Below are 21,280 nucleotides of genomic sequence, written 5' to 3' on the forward strand. Positions count from 1 at the left end.
CTTTTGAGGTAAAACGTGACGTTCAGAATGTTCACCATGGATGATGTCTGTTTATGCTCTGGACACAGAAACAAAAAAAAAAACAAAAACCAAAGTCAAAGCGTGGGAAAATAACTTTTATTCCCTCCACCTTTTACTCATGACACATAATCTGCAACAAGTAGCCCTTTTCCTTCCAAAATCTACAGCATGTATTAAGGCAACAAAGTCCATTAAACCTCTTGTTTCTGCCTGAAAACACCGAAAGGTTTTTGGGAAATGTTCAGAGTTTGGAGCTAAAGAACTATTAAACATGATAAAAGAAGAGTCCCTTGTGTCTTTGGGGCTTGTATTTTTGCCCCAAATGGAAAATCTGTCCAATCTTTGAGCAGATCCTGCAGGTCTAAGGATGAAATGCAGTCCTTGATTCTCACAAAAGGATCTTGTAGTAATCATCTTTATAGCTGTACAAGACCACCACAGCCACCCTGAAAAAGGACAACATGTGTTTGTTATATTGAGAAGGGGGAGAAAAAAAAAACGTACACTCGACATCCAAATGGAACATTTCAAAATCAGAACAATGAAATTTAGCCAGGAGGTTTTCCGGGAACTTTATTAAGTAGTAAGTCCTGTTTAGCAAGAGGATGTAACTCTGCCAGGAGCACATCTCAAAAGAGACAGAACCTTGCAAGTCGCAGTATATTTGAACAAAACATCATTTTTATGAGTCATAAAACTTACTTGTGAAGTTACCAAGCTAAATAAATAAATCCAATATGAACTAAGTAAAGGAGGAAGGCAGAAAATAACCTCAGCTAAAAGAAAAGCCCCTCACCTATAATAATTATTTTAACTGTCTAAGAACAGCCTTTCAGAGCCGCCAGAATGACCGTGGGCGAGTTGAAACAGCAGTGAAGATGCAGGTTTCTGACTCATAGAAAAGGTCACTGCCTTCAAACCCGTCCAAGATAAGTTTAGTTTATGATTCTGCTGCAGCAAGGTGACTGCTGTGAAAACCCTTTACCCCGCTCATCTGGCCTCAGCTGCCTGTCCCTCACATTCAACGAAAACATGCACACGAAAGGATAAAGAGCAGATGCAAAATGTATACATCGTCTCTGGCTCTGTGGCCCGGTTTATCGGTGAGGCCTTGTGCTTCCCCCTAAACAGCAACGCAAACACAAAGCAGAGATGGGAAATTGAAACCAACTGTGTTGGAGAGGCTTTGATTTTTTTTTTTTTGTTCCTGTTGCCGTCTCATTCATGAAACTGGCTCTGGGGAGCTGGCCTGCGTCGGACAGCTGAGGTGTTATGATCCAGACGCCAGAAGACCAAACAAGGCGAATCCGTTTCCAGATTTCACCTCAGGAAACAGGATCAACGGGGGATTTAGTGTTCTTCAAGGTGGTGGTTATCTGTCTAACAGCGCTCTTTGAAGCTCTGGCTGTCACCGTCACACCTGGTGTCAGGGAGTGGCAGTTGCCTACAAAGGAGGTTTTAATGTTTTTTTTTGTTTTTTTTTTTTTTTTAAATCATCATTTAACCTATTTACCTGCTTAGTTTTGGCTTGTTTTTTTATGTTTTAATTTTTTATGCATGTATTTAAGAACATATATGATGAAATTCTAGTACTAGAAAGCCTAAAAACCTTTTTAATTAAAAATAAGCTAATCAGCATCCTCCTACTGACAAGAAATTCCAGTGCTACAAAGATGTTTATGTTGGTGAGCATAAACACCGACAAGTTGGTTGAATTGATTTCTGAGCTAAACGAAGGAAGAGTTATTTTATCTTCCTGTCCAACAACCTTAAGAGTAGCATGAACTTAAAGCAATTTTTTTAGGGTGAAATGACATGTGGGAAACAGAAAAATCATGTAACTGATTATTTGGGGAAACATTTTAGTGAGTTTGTATGTACCACTGAAAATTGGATAAAAATGATTGATTAGTTAAAAAAAAAAAAAAGGAAATTGAGTTAAAATTATGAAGGTATGATTGGTAAAAAAGGAAGATTTCTTCTTCCTCAGAAAATTAAAGGGAGATCAAAAAGGATAATTTTCTTTGCAAGAGATTGCTATATCCACAAATACTAAGTGAGAGAGTCAAAAAACAACTTTTTGGACATTTTTAGTTCTGTTTGAAACTATTATGGACTAAAACTGGCAGCTCACCTTTTCACAATCTTAAAATGGTGGATCTCATCACAGATGGACTTCAGGTAGCGCTGCTTTGGGAGACGGGACAGCAGAGTCTTGACGCTGCTGTTGAACTGTTCTTCACTGTCAAACTGGAAATAGAAACATAGAAAGCAAACTTGAAAACCACCTGATCTGAATAATAATAAAGACTGAAGAATCATTGTCAACCAGAACAGACACACAAACTGAACAAAAACAAACTCAGAAAAAGGATTAAAGCTGTAACTGAAGTCATAAGAGGGATGATTTTTTTTTGTGGGGGAAGTTTCGAGGGGTGTGGAGCAGGAGGCAGAGAGGAGATGCAAAAATTTTCAGATTTTCTTCCACTTCACAACATCCAATTGTTCCATCAAATGAAGTCCTGATAGTTTACATACATACGGTTCTTGCTTATCGAAAAATTCAAGAAATAGACTTTTCCAAGGTGCGGTGTATCATATGCTCCTTATTTTAAGTCGTCATCATACGTTTGAAGATTTGAATGAGGTTTTTTTGTTTGGCTTGAGCTAATTATCCATATGGAGACAGCCATCGCCAACAAACACCATGTGCACCCAACCTGTTGCCTTCAACACGTGCAGAAAAGGAAAGTCTGTATGAGTGACTGGGTCAGGCTTTTGCTTATATGACCACTGTTTTAGGAGCATTTCCTAACCTTCTCTGTGTTTCTTCACTTTATAATTAGACTTCGTGGAAGGGAAACTGAAACTTTATGAGCAAAAAGTCCCAGTAAGGAGTTTGGAATGTGAATATAAACACCTCCTAACGGTGTGTTTTGTTAAATGCAGCACATGCCGGTCACCTATGTTTGCCAAATTAGACTTTTTTTTTTTTTTCTTTCGTCCATGGAAACATCCAAGGGAGTTTCCTCGCTTTGCTCCTCGTGGGACACGACTGCAAAGGAAGGAGACGGGATTCCCTTTTCCTGTCTGGGATGTTGGACCTTTACTGGCCGTTCTTTCCTTCCCCACCCTCCCTTCACAGCCCTCACTGGGATCCAAGAATTTTATGAACTGCTCTGTGCTTTTGATGAAGCTAGTAGGGAACCCACCTCCAGAGACAGGAAGTTTATCAGCGTTTCCTTCTGCAGGTCCACCTGCGGGATGAAAAACAAGAGAAGTTTCAAAACAGAGCCTTATCTCACACTCTAAGTAAACATCGAACTCCGCAGAACACAATGCATTACATATTTAGACCGATACGGTTATTGTGCAAAGAGGCCTAATGGCTCATGGATTCATTCTGCTGCATTCCAGACTGACAGGTGGACAATTAGGCTCAGGGTCCCCACATGTTTAACCATATTCTGCATTTTTCCAGAGTCCTCTACGCATTTGGACATGCTCTCAGAGTAGAAATATAAAAGTTCAGACCACGCTGTAACTACAAAGAATGGCTAAATGGAGAGGTGGGTGAAGACTGGTGATGATTTTGTTTTTCACACATCACATTTAGTTTCTATGTCTGTTCACTTAATTGTAATGACTTTATCTGATCTTTTGCATCACAAAAAAAAAGGAATATAAAATTTTGAAATACTAATAATATATATTTTAGTTTCTGCTGCTGAGGAGCCCTGTTAATATGCAGCTACAGAGACTCAGAGCTGCTCACAGCATCAAACTCATTAAGTCTGTTATGTTTCACCAGCTCCTGTTTAGTACTGCAATAGAGATGCAGTTTAGATTCAAACAAGGCTCAGGCATGTTTCTGAAATACGGAGCTCCATTATAATTAAGGCAAGCGGGAAGGTTTATCCATGGATATCGGGCCCTAATCTGCAATATGACTGTAAATAAACTCAATATGGCAGCCATTTACACCCAACCCCCCACGTCCGACAAAGTTAGGCAAGCTGCCTTCTCTGCGGTGTGTATTGTTCTGCGGCTACTGGAATGGATTCACAGCCATCTCTCCCACAGAGGGGGATCGAAGCGTGACTATAAAAGGGCGCTACTCTCAATGATGTTTGTTGTTTTAGCCATCAAAAACCCTTTCCCTGTTCTGTGATTTCACACATGAATTGAGCAGATAAGCTGGGAGAGAAAACAACAGACTAAAGAAACGGTGGACTTACTGCAAGGACCTCGATGTCGTTGCTCTTGTTCTGCAAATTGCTCCCCAGATTCTGCAATCTGGTCTGAATCTGAAGAAAGGGAAACAAATAGGGCATACATAATAGAAAAGAAAAAGCAAATAATAGCTCTTCCCGTGAAAATAAAATAGCTAGAAAAAAAATATTTCCCACATAGAATCTTTTTCTAAACAAACTTCCGGGATGGCTTTGAGCTACAGGAAATATTTTCTTAACTAGAAAAGTGCTCTCTCACAGAAACAACCAAATGAAAAGCTATGAAGCAGCTTTTCATTAGGGAAACATAGTCACAGCTATGCATTTCAGCTATGAACATGAATGAAATGCATTTTAGTTTTCGTCTGCATAAGGGTTTTACTTTTTTGTTAGACTTGTAGAGATGCAAAAAAGACCAACATTCCTAAATGTTGGTCTGCTTTTGATAGATATTATTCTTCAATAAGAATTCTTTGATTCTTATTATTCTTCAATAAGAAATCAGGATTGGCTAAAATTGTAATTTCGAGGTGTACAAAACTAATGATCTGAAATTGGCCACAAAAAGATTGATCGGTGCATCTCTAAAATAGACATCTTAGATATGTTTATCTAAAATGTTAAAACATTCAGAAATTGATTTGGTAGATAAAGTGACAGAAGGTGTTGTTTGTGTATTAATAACCTGAGTCTCATATCGTCTTCTTGCACTTGCGGAAACTTTCTCTGGGCTGATGACATTGACGTTCATGTTGGTGCTGCTGCCATGTTGCTCCAAAGAGCCTGAAAACAGTTTTCCCACATTTACCATGTTATTAGAGGACTTTTATCGAAGTTACAGCCCAACTGTATGAAGACAGAAAGCGGTTTGTGTCACGGTGCTGTAAGACCGTTGAGGCTTCTCAGTACCAGTGTTGTTAAGCTGTGATCCTTTAGGGTTCTGGAGGCTTATGCTCTCAGTCATTTCTCTGCAGCGGAACAAGAAGAGAATTCATGAGATGGAAAACCTCATAAATCTTTTTGAGCAATCTGAGCTGCACGTTACACAGATTTCCTTACCTGATGCTTCTCTCGTCAAATATTTTGGTCCGGCATTTCTGAATGATGTGGTCCACCAAGTCCCACTCTGGAATTCTCTTCTCGGACTGCCTGTCTTTCTCAAAGGATTTCACCTGGGAACACAGAATTCTTCTAACATACTGCCATTCAGAAACATTCAGGTATTTCGTGCACAGTTATCTTCAAGACTAATGCTTTCTGCAGAAAACACATGCAAACGGTGGTATTCTCAAACCACAATACACCTTAGATGTCAGAAAAAACAAAACAACAAAAGAAGATCCAGAGCATTTTGTTGATTTACCTTCACATAGTTTCCATCTTTGTCAGAAACAAGTACCATGCACGAAATGCCTGCCAGTCTGCAGTGCTCCAGCAGCGTCTCCTGAGACTGAACATGCAAAGTGACAAAAAGATACATTTTTACTCGCTGTAAAAGGAACATCTCAGTTTAAAATGTCCAAAATAAAATGTGACAGAGCTTTCACTGTTGGTACTCAACAACGCTGGCCTGTGTGAGTCTTGAACGTCTAAGAACTACACCCCTCAGACAGCTTACAGCTCTCAAAACCAAGGACAAGAACTACTACAGAATAAGAAAGCAAGAATCTTGATTCAAGAAGGAAATGCAACATAATTGCAGAATCAAAACCTCACGATGTGAATTCTGCTGTAGCGATTTTCACAATGTTGTGTCCAAGGCTGGTCAGCTCTATGCGGCAATTTATGCAAAACAAGCCCCAAATAAGTACAGAGTGCATACACTGTAAACAGTAAACAAACTTTCTCTTCAGTTGGCAGATATTTCTATATGAATGTTTTTTAGCGGTCTTATGATAGATTTCATTTTCTAAGCTATTTCCCTTGTCATGGTGTAACTTTTATGTTTCGCCTTTTCTCACCTCTATCTGACTGCATTATGTCAAAGGTAAGTTATCGCCTGAAGGGCCTTAGCTGACACCACAGAGGCGGGTTTGCCATATTAGGCAAATAAAGAGTGAAACCATCACCAGAGCATGGATAAAAGCTGTGGATTATTTCTGTTAATATGCAACCACATGAGCGGCATTAACAGGTCTAGCAAGAGGGGATTTATGCCTGAGAAGTCTACAAAAAAGTATTCCTAAAAGCTTGTTTTTCTGGTTCATGCATAATCAACAAGAAACACTGTAATTGGCAATATAATTGTTTTAAGCAAGAGTCAGACTTTCCTAAATGCTTCGGGATACTGACGCGCCACTACAAAAGACAATGAGAACATTTAAAGCACATATTAACTGCACTGATGGAAAGTTTAGACAACAATAGGTTATACTGCGTAGAGGAAGGATTAAAATGCTGGTATTGGGTGGTGGCTGGCAGGTTGTTTGTCAAACAAAGATTGTGACAGAAGCATGGCACCAGAACTCCTGGTCCTTACTACGAACACCTTCATAAACTTCCAAATTCAGTCAAATTATTGCAAATCAGAACTCGAGGGCACTTTCTTAAAAGTGGTTCTGATAAAACACCGGCAGAGTCGGTCAGTTAGCTAAACAACTCTGTGTCATTTGAGTTTTCCTATTTTCTGACAAATGCCACCATAAACATACAGCTGAGGATAAAAGCAGCAACTTCCTCCAGTAAGTCAGGTGTTGCCCTCTGTAGGCAGGAAGAGATTGTTGCATGTCAGCAAACTAAGTTTAACCAAAAATACAAACAAACAAACAAAAAAAAACAAATGTAGGTTTGAGTTTGGGTATATAAAGGCTTAGTTGGTAATCATTAAATATTTTTTGAGACAGCAAGGTGAAATCGCAGGCCTAAACAGAAAGAATAGCATATATTTAAGAGTTTGCTTTAATGGAATTTTCTGTGTTATTACTTGTGCTTTCGTTACCAGAATTCTTTTTGACATGCATTGCTTTTCCGTGTCTTTCTCAGCATTTTTGCTTTTATTGGATTGGTGCAGCAGAGAGACGGACAGGATATGGGGAGAAGGATTGCAGGGGTATTATATCCTGCAATGGTCTGGCTGCCTATAAAAATATTTTACGCTCATGTGGTATTTGGCTAAACTGCTAAGCAATTTGGTGGTAAAGTGAAGCATATTTCTGACAATAGTATCAAATCATAGACTTACATTGCTTGACATGGCCATAATAAGCAAGCACCAACAATACTAAGAACAAAACACCTGAAAAGCTGGTGTGGTTGTACATTCATGGGGAAAAAAGAAAGCTTGCATATTGTGTATGCATCAAGACTTTTTAGACAGTTCTTCTTTCTCACAACCTTTCCGATTTAGTTTTATCATTAATACATGGTATGATAGTAGGTGTTACTAAAATCATTTTAGAATCTCGTAAAGGCCATACAATCAATACAAAAAAACTCGAGAATCTACAGAAGGAAATATTTTTTTAGTGGGACTACATTCAGAAACATGCTGGGGTGGGCCTGCTGGGATGGAAAGTTTCCAATCGCATTTTTGTTCAATACAAATTTCATTACATTTTATTGCTTATTTGTTATATCTGTCATACACAATAAAGTCAGCCTGCTGACCTGTGACACATCGTAGGCGAAGTCTGCAGAAACGCCTGAGCTCCACAGCTTCTGGACAACACTAATGGCTTTGGACATTGAGGAATGTCCCACTGGGACCACCAGGACATCGCAGGAACTCACAAACGGCTAAAGCAAAGAACAAATATAATTAATTACTAATTACAGCAAAAACAAAAAAAAGAAGACAAATATTAGGAGTTAAAATAAGACATAAATTACCAAGTTTCCCTTTTTGAATATAAAATAGAGATAAATTGCTGTGCCCCCTTAAATAACTCCAGGGAGTGATGATGTGCAATGATCATAGTTATTAACGCGTTTCTAAAAGTGGCACTATGGCAGCCGACGGCTGCAAAAAGGTGTCATTAAATATGAAACTCTGCCTGCTGCTCCTCCATTACAATAATTAGGAATGTCAGATTTCTGTGTTTATAAGTGTGTCTGTCTCTCTCACTGGCTCCTCCATATTGGCCATGGCAGCATAGACTTTGTCCAGAGCAATTCTGGCCCCCACTGCGTTGGGGACCGGCGCAGTGGAAGCTGGTCCTCGGACTTCCAGGATCTAAACAGAAACATTTAAAAAAGACAAAATAAGTGGGACACATCAACAACACTGACTCATGTGTTGTGTCACGATTTTGGATTTGAAATGCTGGTGGTTGACTCTAAAACCTACCAGGTGATCATAGCGACCTCCAGCAGCTATGATGTCTGGTGCAGTTCGCTTTCGTTTCTTGATAAACGCCACAAACTGGAAGATGACTCCAGAGTGATGCTGCACCTTGTACACCAAACCTAAGTTAACAACAACCTATAAAGTAGAAAAACCTGCATTAAGAAACAAGAAAACATAGAAAGCTAATGATTTTTTTTTTTCCGCTTTAAAACTCAAAATTACCCTTAGTTTAACACCCAGTCTTTTCAGGAGGATGGTGAGCTCCTCCAGGTCCTTGAGGCCCTGCTTGGCCAGCTGAGTGACAGCTGTCTTCTGTTTGGTGAGCGATGTGAGCAGCGGTGCCAGCTCTTGCAGACTGCCCTTCTGCTCTATGTACTTGTACAGTGTTTGAAGCTGAAAACACAACACAAGGAGAGTTTTGGCTCGTCCGTGCTTGATATGGAAAAATGTCCCTTCAAAGCTGAACATATTTGAAGGCACCAAGTGAACACTTACAGTGTTGGTTGAAAGGGAAAAGTTGCAGAACTTTGCCTCAACCTCACCTCTGGTCAGCTTTTCATTCTGCAGCAAATGTGTAATAAAGTTATTTTACAATAATTACAGGGAACAAAAACACATTTTAATTTAAATATTTTGAATTTTAGCACCAATAAATCTAACTATATCTGAAATTAAGTCAATATATCATAGGATGAACATACAACATGTCATTATTTGTATAACAAAATAGAAATTAGAGAATTAGAAGCAGCTTTTGTATTCAAATTGCATTATTTATTTAACATACTAAACAGACGATTCAGCTCTCTAGTTAGTTTCCACCATATTGTTTCATACGTGTAACCTCGTGTGTAATATAAGTGGGACCAACCCTAGCATCACAGAGTATGCTGGACGCCTGGCTCAGTTTGTCCTCCGGGACGCCACTGTGGAGCAGGATGGCCTTCAGTAAGCTGGTGTGGTTCAAGTAGATGTTATAGTTCCTCTCCTGCAAACACAAACACACCTTTAACCCTCTCAGCTGCAATTACAGTCCATCTTCACACAACGAGCACCTCGGTGAATAATAACTGTTGTGTCCGGCTGCAAACATTCTTTAAAGCTTTCACACAAAGACCGGGACAGTGCCGAGGATCAGAAACAGGATGCATGAGGGATGTAATAGAGGCTAGACACAAGGATGTCTGAGTTTATAAGGTGTGGAAAAAGAGCCGCGACTGGAGACTGACGCAGCGCGGCGATGGATGCAGACAGGAAATGGACTGGGAGGGAAGGAAGCGGACAAAGTTACGCATAGTAGATTTACTACATAAACAATAAATACAATGTTAATCAGTCATGCTTTCACACATTTTGGTATGTTAGGAATGTGAATGGGAAGTGAGGAGGAAAAAGCACAAGCTGAAGCAGAGCTGATGGCATTTTTGTAGGAGGACATACAAGAACGACAGAATGACGCATAAACTAAATGTTCAATCTGAAAGCAGCAAACCGGAGGAGAAAACAGGATGGAAACAATACAAGCAGTAAATGTGGAAATAACCTGAAGAGCAGGAAACTCCTGGACTATTTCAGAGACGGTGTAAATGGTCTCAGCGTCCGGGAGCAGGCTGTTGGTGACGGGTGTGACGATGTCAAACGTGCACTCCAGAAGCTCCCTCGGGTGAGCACGGTCCAGCTTTCTGGGTCGGAACACACGTTCAATGCAGTACCTGGACAGAAACGGACACTCAGAGACTTTGCTGCCACTCAGGATGAGAATTCAGTCTTTAAAAGCCACACTTTTATTAGGTTTTGAGTAAAATTAACAATAACTTCAATGACCAACATACTTCACCTTTTAACCTACACAGTTAAACATACAAATGCACCAATTAGGCTTTTTCAGGTCAATAAAGATTTCTGATTTTTCCTTCATAAAAAAAACGACAGAAAATATGTTGTGCAGGTTCTTTAATAGAATCTTGAATCTAACAAGATTATGCAACACTGCATATGTCCACTAACACAGAAGCACTTACAGATGAACATATAGACTGAAAATGAGTTCTCAGTTTTGATGAATATACTGATTCAGAAAAAAATATCTGAATCATCACATCTAGTTGTGAGATAAAATGATCAGGGTTTCTTTTGTTTTCTTAAATACAATAAATATATATATAATTATATACACATATAACATCTCTTATATAAAACATCCCTTTGGATATCAAGATATCAAGACATGTTTAGCTTTAAAACTAATTACCAACTTTACCTCTTCAGTTGTGTTATATTGTTGCGGGCCACAAATCGTGCAAACCCCATCTGAAGTGGAAAAAAAAAGGGGTTGACACACTTTGTGCAGTAATAATGACAGTAAAGTCAGAGAATACATAGCTGTAATCAATCACAGTGTGGACCCGACATTTGGTCCTCAGGGTTTCCTGAAGCTGCTGCTGATCGCTCCCCTCCAACCGTGTGCATTTGCATTTGAACCACACATTCATGAGTGTGTGTGCTATGTTTGTAGAACTCACACGAAGGTCATGGGGCAGTGTGACCAGCATTCCACTGTGGTCCATAAAGCAGGCCAGCTCGCTGCTATCACACAACTTCCTGTTTCTGGGGAGGAGCAATGGCGTGTGAAGACGCACTGCACCTGAGGACACATTACATCTATGAGATAACACTCAAAGAGACCATGCAAGCAGACACAAAGAGCACAGCTTGAGGATGGAAAGCAACACAAACACATGCACAGAATCTGTGCCCCCTGACAGTGAACCTATTGTTTAGCTGCCTCACACTGAACCAGATGTTGGGGTCTTCAAAACAGACCAACAGCAGGTCAAGGGGTGCAAGCACTTCAGGATGATGAGTAAACACCGACTGATGTTCACATGCACACATGTGAGCACGCACACAAGAAGCTTACCGTGCTTCTTAAAGATTCTGGTGATGCTTTCATACACATGTTGCTGCAATTTGGAGCTGCTGAAGTTGAAGTTGCCCTGAAGGGAGAGCAAACAAACAACCTCTGTTAGAGGAGTCATTACGACATGTAAAAAAAAGTTCCTGTGTGCCTGTTAGAGTAGGGAGAAAAAAAATGGGAGAACAGTGAAAGTAATGAGTCTGCAGTGACATCTCCAGGTATAGAGGGGGAAATGAACTAGAAGGGAAAAAAAAGATTTGCTCCAGCTTTTATATTTGAGGTTTCTGTTCAAATTTAAAATTAATTAACTTACCGGGTAAGTAAAAATTACACTTTTATACATTTAAAAGATAACAAATAACTCGCTTTTAGGTTATTTGGCCTAGTTATTTATGAAGAAATAAATGTTGAAGAAACATTTACTTCTTCAAATATAATTCACTTACACAAAAAGGTTTTGAAATAAACCTTTTTTATATTCCAAGTTTTATGAATTTGCAAGTTAGGTGATAAATCTCATAGTTAGCCAACTGGACAGAGTCACATGACAACAGACGCTTACACTGTCATAAATGAGGTTTCCCAAAATGCTAAAGGACACAGAGTGTATGAAGCACAGATGAAAACAGTACCTTGTGCATGTCCATGTCATAAGCATAATCCATGACTGGTGTGGTGTTTTGGGAAAACAGCTGCCCCACCATGGTGCGGTAAGCCTTGCCGTTGATATTAGCCATGGTGTGCTGCAACACCTCATGAAGCTCTGACTCCTCCATCTGAGGCGGCGGCAGCAGTTCGCTCTTCAGTAACTCCTGGGCGGTGGGCCGAAGGGCCGGGTCATGCTTCAGCAGCCACTCTATTACCTTCCTCTAACAATGGAGAACGGCACCACACTGTTAGAGTGCAGCTTCAAAGTGTGGAGGACAGAGAATTGTATCACATTTTGTGGTTCAGTTCTCACCAGTGTTCCTTGTTCGTGTTCAGGAAAGTCTCCTGGGAAGGAAATCGACTCCTGCAGTGTTTAAAGAGGTAGAAATGAATTAGAAGTCAGGTTTAGATAAAAGCATTTAGCTCAAATCGTTTCTCGTGACGCACCGTCCGTAGCTGGCTCAGGACGGAGATCCGCTCTGCACCCGTCACAAACGGCCTGTAGGACATCTCAAAGAGAATGATGCCCAGACTAAACAGATCAACTTTCTGTGGAAAAAAATAAATAAATATTGAAGTCAACATTAAGATGTAAGAAACAAAATATGACTGAATTATTCTGGTTTTGGCCAGAAAAGTGAATTTGAGTTTCTTACCTGGTTATATGTGGCCTTGGTGTTTCCTTGGACCTCTGGACTGACATAAAGGGCTGTTCCAACCATTCCTGTCATGTTACCTAAAGGCAGTAAAGTGTCAGGGATGGGACTCAACCTCCATAGTTATCAGAACTAAAGACTTATTTAGTGTGTCAAAACTCCACCTGAAGGGTCTGGTTTGGGCATCGCAGCTGAGCCGCTGTCCTCCAGTTCAAATTTACCTGCTGCCTGTTTGAAAGAAAATGTAAAGCTCAAACCATGACTAATATTACACACTTTCGGTTAGTCTCCACAACATACCACATTAGCAGGATGATCTGTTGCCAGACCGAAGTCTCCGATTTTTACATGGTCCTGGGAATCCAGGAAGATATTCACAGGCTTCAAGTCCCGATGAATCATGCCCTAAAAGAGATCAAAGATCGTAAATGACTGAAAATATTGATTTAATATTTACATTACAGTGTATTTAGATTGCAAACCTGCTCATGGATGTAAGCAAGACCGTCCAGGATCTCCCTGAACAGCCTCCATAACCGATTCCTGTCCAGGTATAGACTTTGATCTATTGTGTCTCTTAAAGTGCTTTTTTCACAGTATTCCATCTGTCACAAAAAACCCATGAATCAATCAATATTTATTCATAATGCACTTAATATTAAAATGCCAACACAAGGTGCTTTACATCAGATTATCATCAGAACTGAAGAGCTAAAGAAACACAACTGATGACAATTATGAGGATGAAGACATAAAAATTCAAGCAGCAAAGTGTCTGAAACTGAAAAATGAATGACAAAAATAAAAACGCAAAAAATAACAAATAAAAGAGCAAAGTTAAAGAACAATCTTAACATTCAATCTTAATAAGATTCTTATTTTCACTACATAAATTTAAAATGAACTTTAATCAAGCTAAAACTATAGTAAGTCTTAGACTTAATTTATTGTCACTGCACAAAAAAACATGAGTGAAATTGGGAATGAAATGTAATTGCTTGGCCACCGGAGCACACACAAGCATTAAGACTAAAGATATGGTTATAATTTGAGAACAAATAGAGATTTTTTTTTATGTTTAAAACAAGCTTGTTTTGATTTTTTGAACGCAAAACATTCACAACAAAAGTCAAAGAGTTCAGTAGGGAAAGTAGATCAGAAACTTGCCGCTTACCTGTATGTACAAGTAATGCGCTATAGAAGGATGCCGATCAGAATCTGAGCTCTCAGTTGTGTCGGTTGCTGTCGGCCTTTTCCTTGGCTCCATCTGTAAATATATACACAATATGTTTACAGCTCCAGCCTGAAATTACCAATGCAAAAGCAGAATACAATTTACTGGGGCTTATTAGTTCAAAAATCTGGCAGTGATAATATTGTGGCGTTTAACTCCAAGTGCATCAATATGTGTGCATTTTAGAGTGTGTTTGGGTGAATGTCAGGTGTAAAAGCCTTAAAGGTGCTCTATATGAATAGAAAAGTGTTACATAAGTTTACGTAATTTACCATTTATTTTAATTGGGACCACATAGTTTGACATTGTTCCAAAGAATAAAGCTGATGTACCGTTCCGAAGGTTTACAGCTACTGCTTATTGTGAACTCTCAACCCAAGTTGGGCTTTTACATAATTATCACAAAATCGCAATCATCAACTACCCACAATTTCATTAAAGTATTAAATAAACTACACCGACACGGTAATAAAGATAAATAAATAAACATGTAGAAAATGTTCAGACTTGTGATATGTCTTCTGTGCTGTCATCCCCATTGTCGAAGATGATGTCACTCCTCGAGTCGCTGTCTGACGGTCTGAATAGAAACAAAACAACAACAAAAAACGGACAGGAAAAATTTGGAATGTGTAAAAATTTTGTCCCAAAAAATTCAAAGCAAATTGAAAAAAAAAAAAAAAAAAAACTTACAAAAACGATGCACCAAATACATCATCCTCATAATCGTCTTCGTCTTCATCACTCGACTGGTGCCCGCTGCACTTGGCACTGGAGGACCTCTCGATGGAGGTGGACCACTCCACAGAGCTCGACACGGCCGGAGGCGGGGCGAGGTCCTCCACGTTGTCAGGCAGGCCGAGCTCGTTGAGGCGCCGCGGCGGGTCGCGTGCCTGGGGATGTTTGTCGTGCGTGCTCTGAGGCTCCGAGCTGTCGCTGCTGCTCAGCACTCCCATAGAGGGCAACTCGTGCCGCTCGATCCAGGCGTTGTAATAGCGAACAATGTTCTCATGGTTCAGGCGGGAAAGTAGAGTCACCTCCCCTTTGATGCGCCTGAACTGCTTACTGGCTGGATTGACCTGGATTCGCTTCACGGCATAGTAACAACCATCCAACTTGTTTTGAACCTAGGTAGAAAAACAGTTTAAACAGAGTTTTAATTGTGGTGATAAAGATCTTTTAATTTCAATTTAGGGGAAAAAAAAAAAAAACGTGTTTACCTTAATTACAGCTCCAAAGGCCCCTTTTCCCAGAAGCTGAAGCTCCTCAAACTCATCAAAGTAGCGAGAAAACTGCCTCTGCATCCCTGAGCTGAACGGAGCATCGAAAATGTGACTCCGGGGAACAACGGTTGACCCAAAGTCCACTGCCAGATCTGGAGAAGAAATGTTTTTTATGTTAAAGCTTTACTTGCAAATGTTAAATGCTCAACAATCACCAAAAGTGCTTTGGAAATGTCTTAGTAAAAAACGACTTTATATTTACTTCTTCAAAAAACAACCTAAATTCGAACCGTTACAACATAAAAGAACAAAATGTTATTAGAAAGGAGCTCATAAAACTAAATTTGGTCCATTTCATATTCTGTGGTCATGATTCATATCACATGACCATTGGAGAGCTGGAAGTTAAACCCAATTTGTAAAACTGGTGACACGAGAATCTTCCAAAACCCAAACCAGTCCATCAGTCTAACACTCCAAAATCAGACATACAGAGCAGAAAACATTCCACATTAAAGTGGACCAACTCTTATTGCACCATGCCTATATAGAATGTTTTGTTAAAAATTTACTTAATCTAGCAAAATCAATGTAAAGTTTATTTATATAGCGCTTTTAAAAACAGGTTAAAACTGCACCAAAGTGCTGTACAAAGACAATAACGCAACAGAATAAATTGACAAGCAGAAAATAAAACTAAAACATCACAACTGAAAAGTCAATTTTGCTTAACTTAATGTTCTCCAGTTTGGAGCAATTTTGTCAACTCACCTTCTGGACAGGTGTCCTGGTACTGAGGAAGGTTTTTAGGTGAAGGGGGCTTGAGGAAAGAGTGGTCCAAAAGCTGCTGAGTTATCCAGCGGTCAGCATCATTCAGGCAGATGCATCTAAAGCCAATAAAAACAGTGGCTGTCAGGTACCATAATAAAAAATTATTCACACACTACTAAACCTGCTTTATTTTATTTTTTTTATTAACTACAATGTGAAAACACATTAAACGTTTATATTTATCTTGCTACTACCATTGTTACAATAGAGAAAATAATAATTCCATTGTTTGGGGAGATAAATTGCTTATTGTTTCATTGATAGCCTTTCATCTGCCAGACAACACAATGATTTTTGAAAATATTTGGTAACACTTTATTTGAAGGGGGGTGAATAAGACTGTCATGACACTGTCATAAACATGACATAACACCTGTCATGAACATGAATAAGCCTTCATGAATATTTATGACTGTTGTCATAAAGCATCATTCGGTAAATTATGACACTATTAATACAAAGTTGACATTATTCAAAATGTCTTTGTTATGACAACTTGACATTAACCAAGAAATCATTACTGATATAAATTTGTTATAAAAGTATTACTGATTGCACTTTAAAAATTAGATACCTTTATGTTATTAAAGGTAAAGTTTAAACATTAATGATTTATTGGTTAATGTCAAGTTGTCATAACAAAGACATTTTGAATAATGTCAACTTTGTATTAATAGTGTCATAATTTACCGAATGACGCTTTATGACAACAGTCATAAATATTCATGAAGACTTATTCATGTTCATGACAGGTGTTATGTCATGTTTATGAAAGTGTCACGACAGTCTTATTCACCCCCCTTCAAATAAAGTGTTACCAAATATTTTCTTTCTTAAAACCTAATGAAAAATGCAGGTGGTGACTTTTTGGGAAATGCAATGTATTAATAATTAATATCCTGAAACTGTTAAGAAACAAATTCAAAAGAAAAAAAAGAAAAGTACCAAAAGGATCTGTCGTAAAATACTAGTGCAAGAAAGTGGTGACGTGCTAATTCATACATACTTATGGAGGAAATCCTGAAAATCAGCAGGCAGGCTGCTTGGTACAGTAACCGGATACTCCTTCACCTCTTTACCCTGACTCAGAGCCAGCAGCATCAGCCCCAGGTTCCACACATCCCCCTTCTTCCCGGTTTTTGTCGGCAATGCTGTATCCTCGGAAAAACGGACCCGGGCTTGTTCAAAAATGTCTTCTTTGCAGATATCGGCAAACCTTTTTGACAAGCTGTAGTCTGTCACTCTAATGTTCCCCTCAGAGTCTACCAGCACGCTGGAGGCGCCCAGCTGTTTGTGGACCACAGAGTTGGAGTGAAGGTAGTTGAGGGCGGAAACTAGCTGAGCCGTGTAATGGCAGAGTTTATCCAGAGGAACTGGGGTCCCGCTGGTCAGGCTTTGGTTTAGGTTGATCCCAGGCACATGCTCCACCAGCAGGTTCACCACGATGCATTCCTCCTTTTCAGTGGAGCACAGCGCCGTATAATGCACCAAGTTTGGATGATCGAGTCGCAGGAGGGAGTTAAACTCATTCTCTGCAGCATGAATCTGAAAGAAATTTAACAACAAAGGGTTTCCGGTTAAAAGTTTTAAGCTAACCCAAGTTGGACCAGCAGTCTGAGGCTATTTGCAGGGTTCCTAGACCGAACGTCTTGATCAGGACATCCATGCAAATTACCTTGATTATTTTCACCTTTCAAGACAAAAATTGCAAAGTACTTAAATAGGAAATTAAAACACAACACACCAAACACTAAACAACAGCTGCCCGTCCACTTGCCTGCTTTTTACAGCCCTCAAGTTTTCCTTTCTCCTGGCTGGTGAAGAATTTGCCCATCTTCTTGCTCCAGCGCAGAGACCACTCGTAGATCACAGAAAATTCTCCAGAGTTCGCTTCAAAACCGCAGTAAACGCTCCGCCCAAGTCGCTCGCTCTCACCTGTCAGAAACAAACACTCAGATTCTCTCATGACTAACAGGCAATATTTACAAAATAGCAGAAAGGCCTTTGTACCAAGTCTGCCAGGTCTCACCTAACATTTTCCCTTTGTGGACAGCAAGTTCTCCAAAAACGCTGCTGCTGAAGCGAAGCAGCTCCTGTGTGCGGTGGCTGTCTTCATTCACTGTGTCGCGTCTAGAAACAAACATAATTCAGGCATTACTGCAGTAATGTTGAGGATATGGCAGTGTTTGTGAGGGTGGTATACCTGTGGCATGTATTAGAGGTAGTGCGACGACGGTTAATAACAGCTTTCTTGGCTTCAGTCAGTTCAGTAGTTAGTCCACTGGGGCTGGGTGGATTCCCCAACACAGACGAAGTTTGCTCCATGCTCTCAAGTCGCTCCTGTAAATTAAAAATATATATATATTAGGGACGATGAGTAATATTTTTAGATTTTTTTTAAGAGAATATCTCACCAATTTGCTTTCATGCTTTTTGTAAAGTAACAAGTATAGTAAGATGACATTAACAAACATGCTACGCATTGCTGGATAAAATCAATTAATAGTGCTCCTTTACTCTCTATATCGTGATTGTTCACATTTTTGATATCTAAAAAAGCTAACTGGTATTTTTGTCTGCCTTGCAAGCAACAATGAAGTGAAGCAGTTTTTTCACAAGGATGTGAAAGCTTCTGTTCTTGTGTCTTTCATAAGATTTTGTGATCCAAGATCTTCATGTTTTACTGTGTTTCTATGACAATAACTGATAAATACCTGTTTGGCCATTTCTTTTCTTTTCTTTTCCTCTCGTTTCTCCTCTTCTCTCTTTTGGATTACAGCCATGATCTCTTTTTTCTACAAAGATAAATATGAAACACTCAATATAATGGATATTAAATGCTGTAAATAAAGTGCAATATCTTAAATATGCAACCAGATTCAGATTTTATGGCTCATATTTAGGGGACAAGTGCTTAATGGTTTTGATTGAAATGCACAAAAAAGTCAACTTAAAAAAGGAAAGAACTGAATAAAACAAATTTTTAAAGCTTAGTATTTTGGATTTACCAAAACAAAAAAAATGGCAGACGAATCACATTAGAGCACCACCTTACATAACAGCAATAACGTAAGAATGTCTCCTCACCGTTTCCTCTTCCTGCTTGCGCTGCTGGTCCATCCTCCGTTTCTCCTCCAGGGCCCTTTTCTCCTCCTGCCTCCTCTGGTTCTTCAGCATCTCTTCATGAAAGGACCGCGGCGGAGGCTTGTTGTGCTCACTCAGGAAGCCTTGGATGTAGTCTGCTAGCTCGTAAATCATCACCTGGCAGAGTGAGACAAGTTAATGACCAGAAATTAGCGTACCATATGCAACTGTGTGGTTTATCCTCACCTCCCCGCATCGCGCCGCTGCCAGCCTGGTTAGTTCACTCTGGAGGTTCTGGAGGTTCTCATTTGAAAGACCTTTGGCATTCTTCAGCTCCAGCACTGGAGGCCTGTTGGTGTCCCATGATATTTTTATCCTTTAATGATGCAACCTCTACAATGGATTTTTGTAATTCTTTGAGGTTAATCACAAGCAGGCACATGGGATGCTCACTGCTCTCTAAGATATCTCTGTTTCTGTTCTCATTCTGCTCGATCATGCAAGTCCATGAGGATAAAATCTAGAAAACTTGCTTTAATACTGGAGGTGGATTAAAATATCCAGTTAAAAATAAAAAATATTCTCTGAAGTTTTTGCTAATATGTGTAAAGATAAAAATGGTTTCCAATAACTGTGCTTTTGTTTACTGGTTTCATTTTAGCCTAACAATATCTGAACTTTCATCATTAAAAGCACTAGAACTGCTTCTGTTACTGTCATGTCCCACACTGAGGGTTCTCATTTCAAAATGCCATACTTATTCACACTCAGAATTGCACATTTTTAGGTAGTTTTCACAAAACTGGTGAACACCTTGTAGCAAAAGGTTGAAAAGCAGCCCAGGTCTGTACTCACGCGTCCGGGTAAGTGGGAGGGCATTTCACCAGCAGGTCCACGGTCACGTAACACTCCTGCCTATTATTCAGCCCACTGGGCCGCAGGCAGAGGTGCATCTCTGGAGGCCTTTTAACCTGAAAATCAAGTCAAATTTGACTTACAGTTGAAATTAGGCATTGTGCTGTTGGCTACTGAACCTAAAAGAAGTTTAATCTCAAGTTTTACTCATTATCGTGCTCACTGTGAGCTACAATTAATGCAGGTATACCTTCCAAGGATCCTGGTTCCGCAAATCCTCGAAATCATCTCCAAAGATGGAAGCAAGTGCTTCTAGTTCATGTTCCTGCTGTACTGTGTAGTCGTCTGTCCCATCTGAAGGAGTGTGCTGACTACTCATTCTTCTGCCTCTACAACTACATGGCAGTCCCCCCAGTCCTCTCTCTCACTTCCAGGCGTCAGAAAGAGGAAGCTCTCCCGCTACCGAGATGCCCTCCGCAAGCCCTCCAGCTCTCCGATACCCTGTAAGCTCAAACCTTAGAGCTTAACACGCACAAAGTATTGAAATTAAGTTGCGTTGCTCTGTAATCTGCAGTTTGAAACTATCCACGAGCGACCATAACAACGTTGCAACTCGCGCATGCCTGTTGCGAGATGTGTGTCGCATGTGAAACGTCACCACGTGGCATTTCCAAAAATGACCTCTAGAGGGCGGTGATGACTTGGTTCTGATGCTGAGAGTTTTTTCCATTGAGTCAATTTATATACATGAAATAAAACAAACTTATTGTAATTTCACAAAATTATTATTAGGACACATCAAAACAAAACAGTTTCATTTAGATATTCAACAAATTGGTGTGAAAAAGGTAAAAGCACAAAATAGATAAAACATGTTTGTTTAAATTCTCTGTTATCCAGGTCATTCAGTTCAATTCAGTTAAGTTCAATGAAGTTTATGCATGTAGAACCAATTCACAACACGTTGTCTCCGGATACTTTATATATAAAAACAAAGTCAATTGATCTTAGTTATTAAACAATACAGTCAAGTTATTATTATTTTTCAGACTTCGGGTTAAAAACATGTTTTCTGTCTTAGAAAACCTGCAGATTGCTTCAGTTCATTGATGTAAAACATTCACCCCTGTGATGACAATAAACAATCACTCACACTGTGACTTTGCAGCAGTCCCTCATACCAAGCATGCATGTAACCACAGTGGAAAAGAAAATTCCCTGTAACAGGAAGAAACCTTGAGCAGAACCTGGCTCAGTGGGAGCGGCTATCTGCCACAACCAACTGGGTGTGAAC

At 39.6% G+C, this 21,280-nt stretch overlaps 1 protein-coding gene across 1 annotated transcript; it reads right to left on the reverse strand.

The window, feature by feature from the left end:
* Positions 1-102: 102 nt before the first annotated feature.
* On the reverse strand, positions 103-20,691 carry eif2ak4 (eukaryotic translation initiation factor 2 alpha kinase 4). The gene is made up of 39 exons (XM_014982327.2): positions 20,237-20,691; positions 19,987-20,102; positions 19,378-19,480; positions 19,135-19,308; positions 18,762-18,842; positions 18,251-18,387; positions 18,077-18,177; positions 17,825-17,982; positions 17,054-17,592; positions 15,988-16,103; positions 15,214-15,368; positions 14,687-15,120; positions 14,501-14,573; positions 13,934-14,026; positions 13,242-13,364; positions 13,060-13,164; positions 12,924-12,987; positions 12,760-12,839; positions 12,551-12,652; positions 12,417-12,467; positions 12,088-12,324; positions 11,459-11,534; positions 11,061-11,182; positions 10,799-10,848; positions 10,082-10,250; positions 9,410-9,526; positions 9,034-9,099; positions 8,761-8,931; positions 8,539-8,673; positions 8,317-8,424; positions 7,860-7,988; positions 5,617-5,703; positions 5,313-5,425; positions 5,163-5,221; positions 4,939-5,036; positions 4,260-4,328; positions 3,234-3,278; positions 2,156-2,271; positions 103-467 (listed from the first exon to the last, which is right to left on the reverse strand). Exons 1-39 carry the CDS (start codon positions 20,363-20,365, stop codon positions 410-412), a joined length of 4,959 nt encoding a protein of 1,652 aa, XP_014837813.2. The 5' UTR covers positions 20,366-20,691; the 3' UTR covers positions 103-409.
* Between the last annotated feature and the right edge of the window lie 589 nt (positions 20,692-21,280).

This window comes from Poecilia mexicana, unplaced genomic scaffold (assembly GCF_051168715.1).
Source record: "Poecilia mexicana isolate PSO_F unplaced genomic scaffold, ASM5116871v1 scaffold_22, whole genome shotgun sequence".
Classification (NCBI taxonomy): Eukaryota; Metazoa; Chordata; class Actinopteri; order Cyprinodontiformes; family Poeciliidae; genus Poecilia; species Poecilia mexicana.

Coding starts and splice junctions, on each gene's coding strand:
- eif2ak4 (XM_014982327.2), bottom strand. CDS start 20,365: ATGAGTAGTCAGCACACTCCTTCAGATGGGACAGACGACTACACAGTA. Junction 4,329..4,938: donor GAAGACGATATGAGACTCAG/GTTATTAATACA, acceptor CCCTTTCTTCAG/ATTCAGACCAGATTGCAGAA. Junction 2,272..3,233: donor TAAACTTCCTGTCTCTGGAG/GTGGGTTCCCTA, acceptor TTCTATTTCCAG/TTTGACAGTGAAGAACAGTT.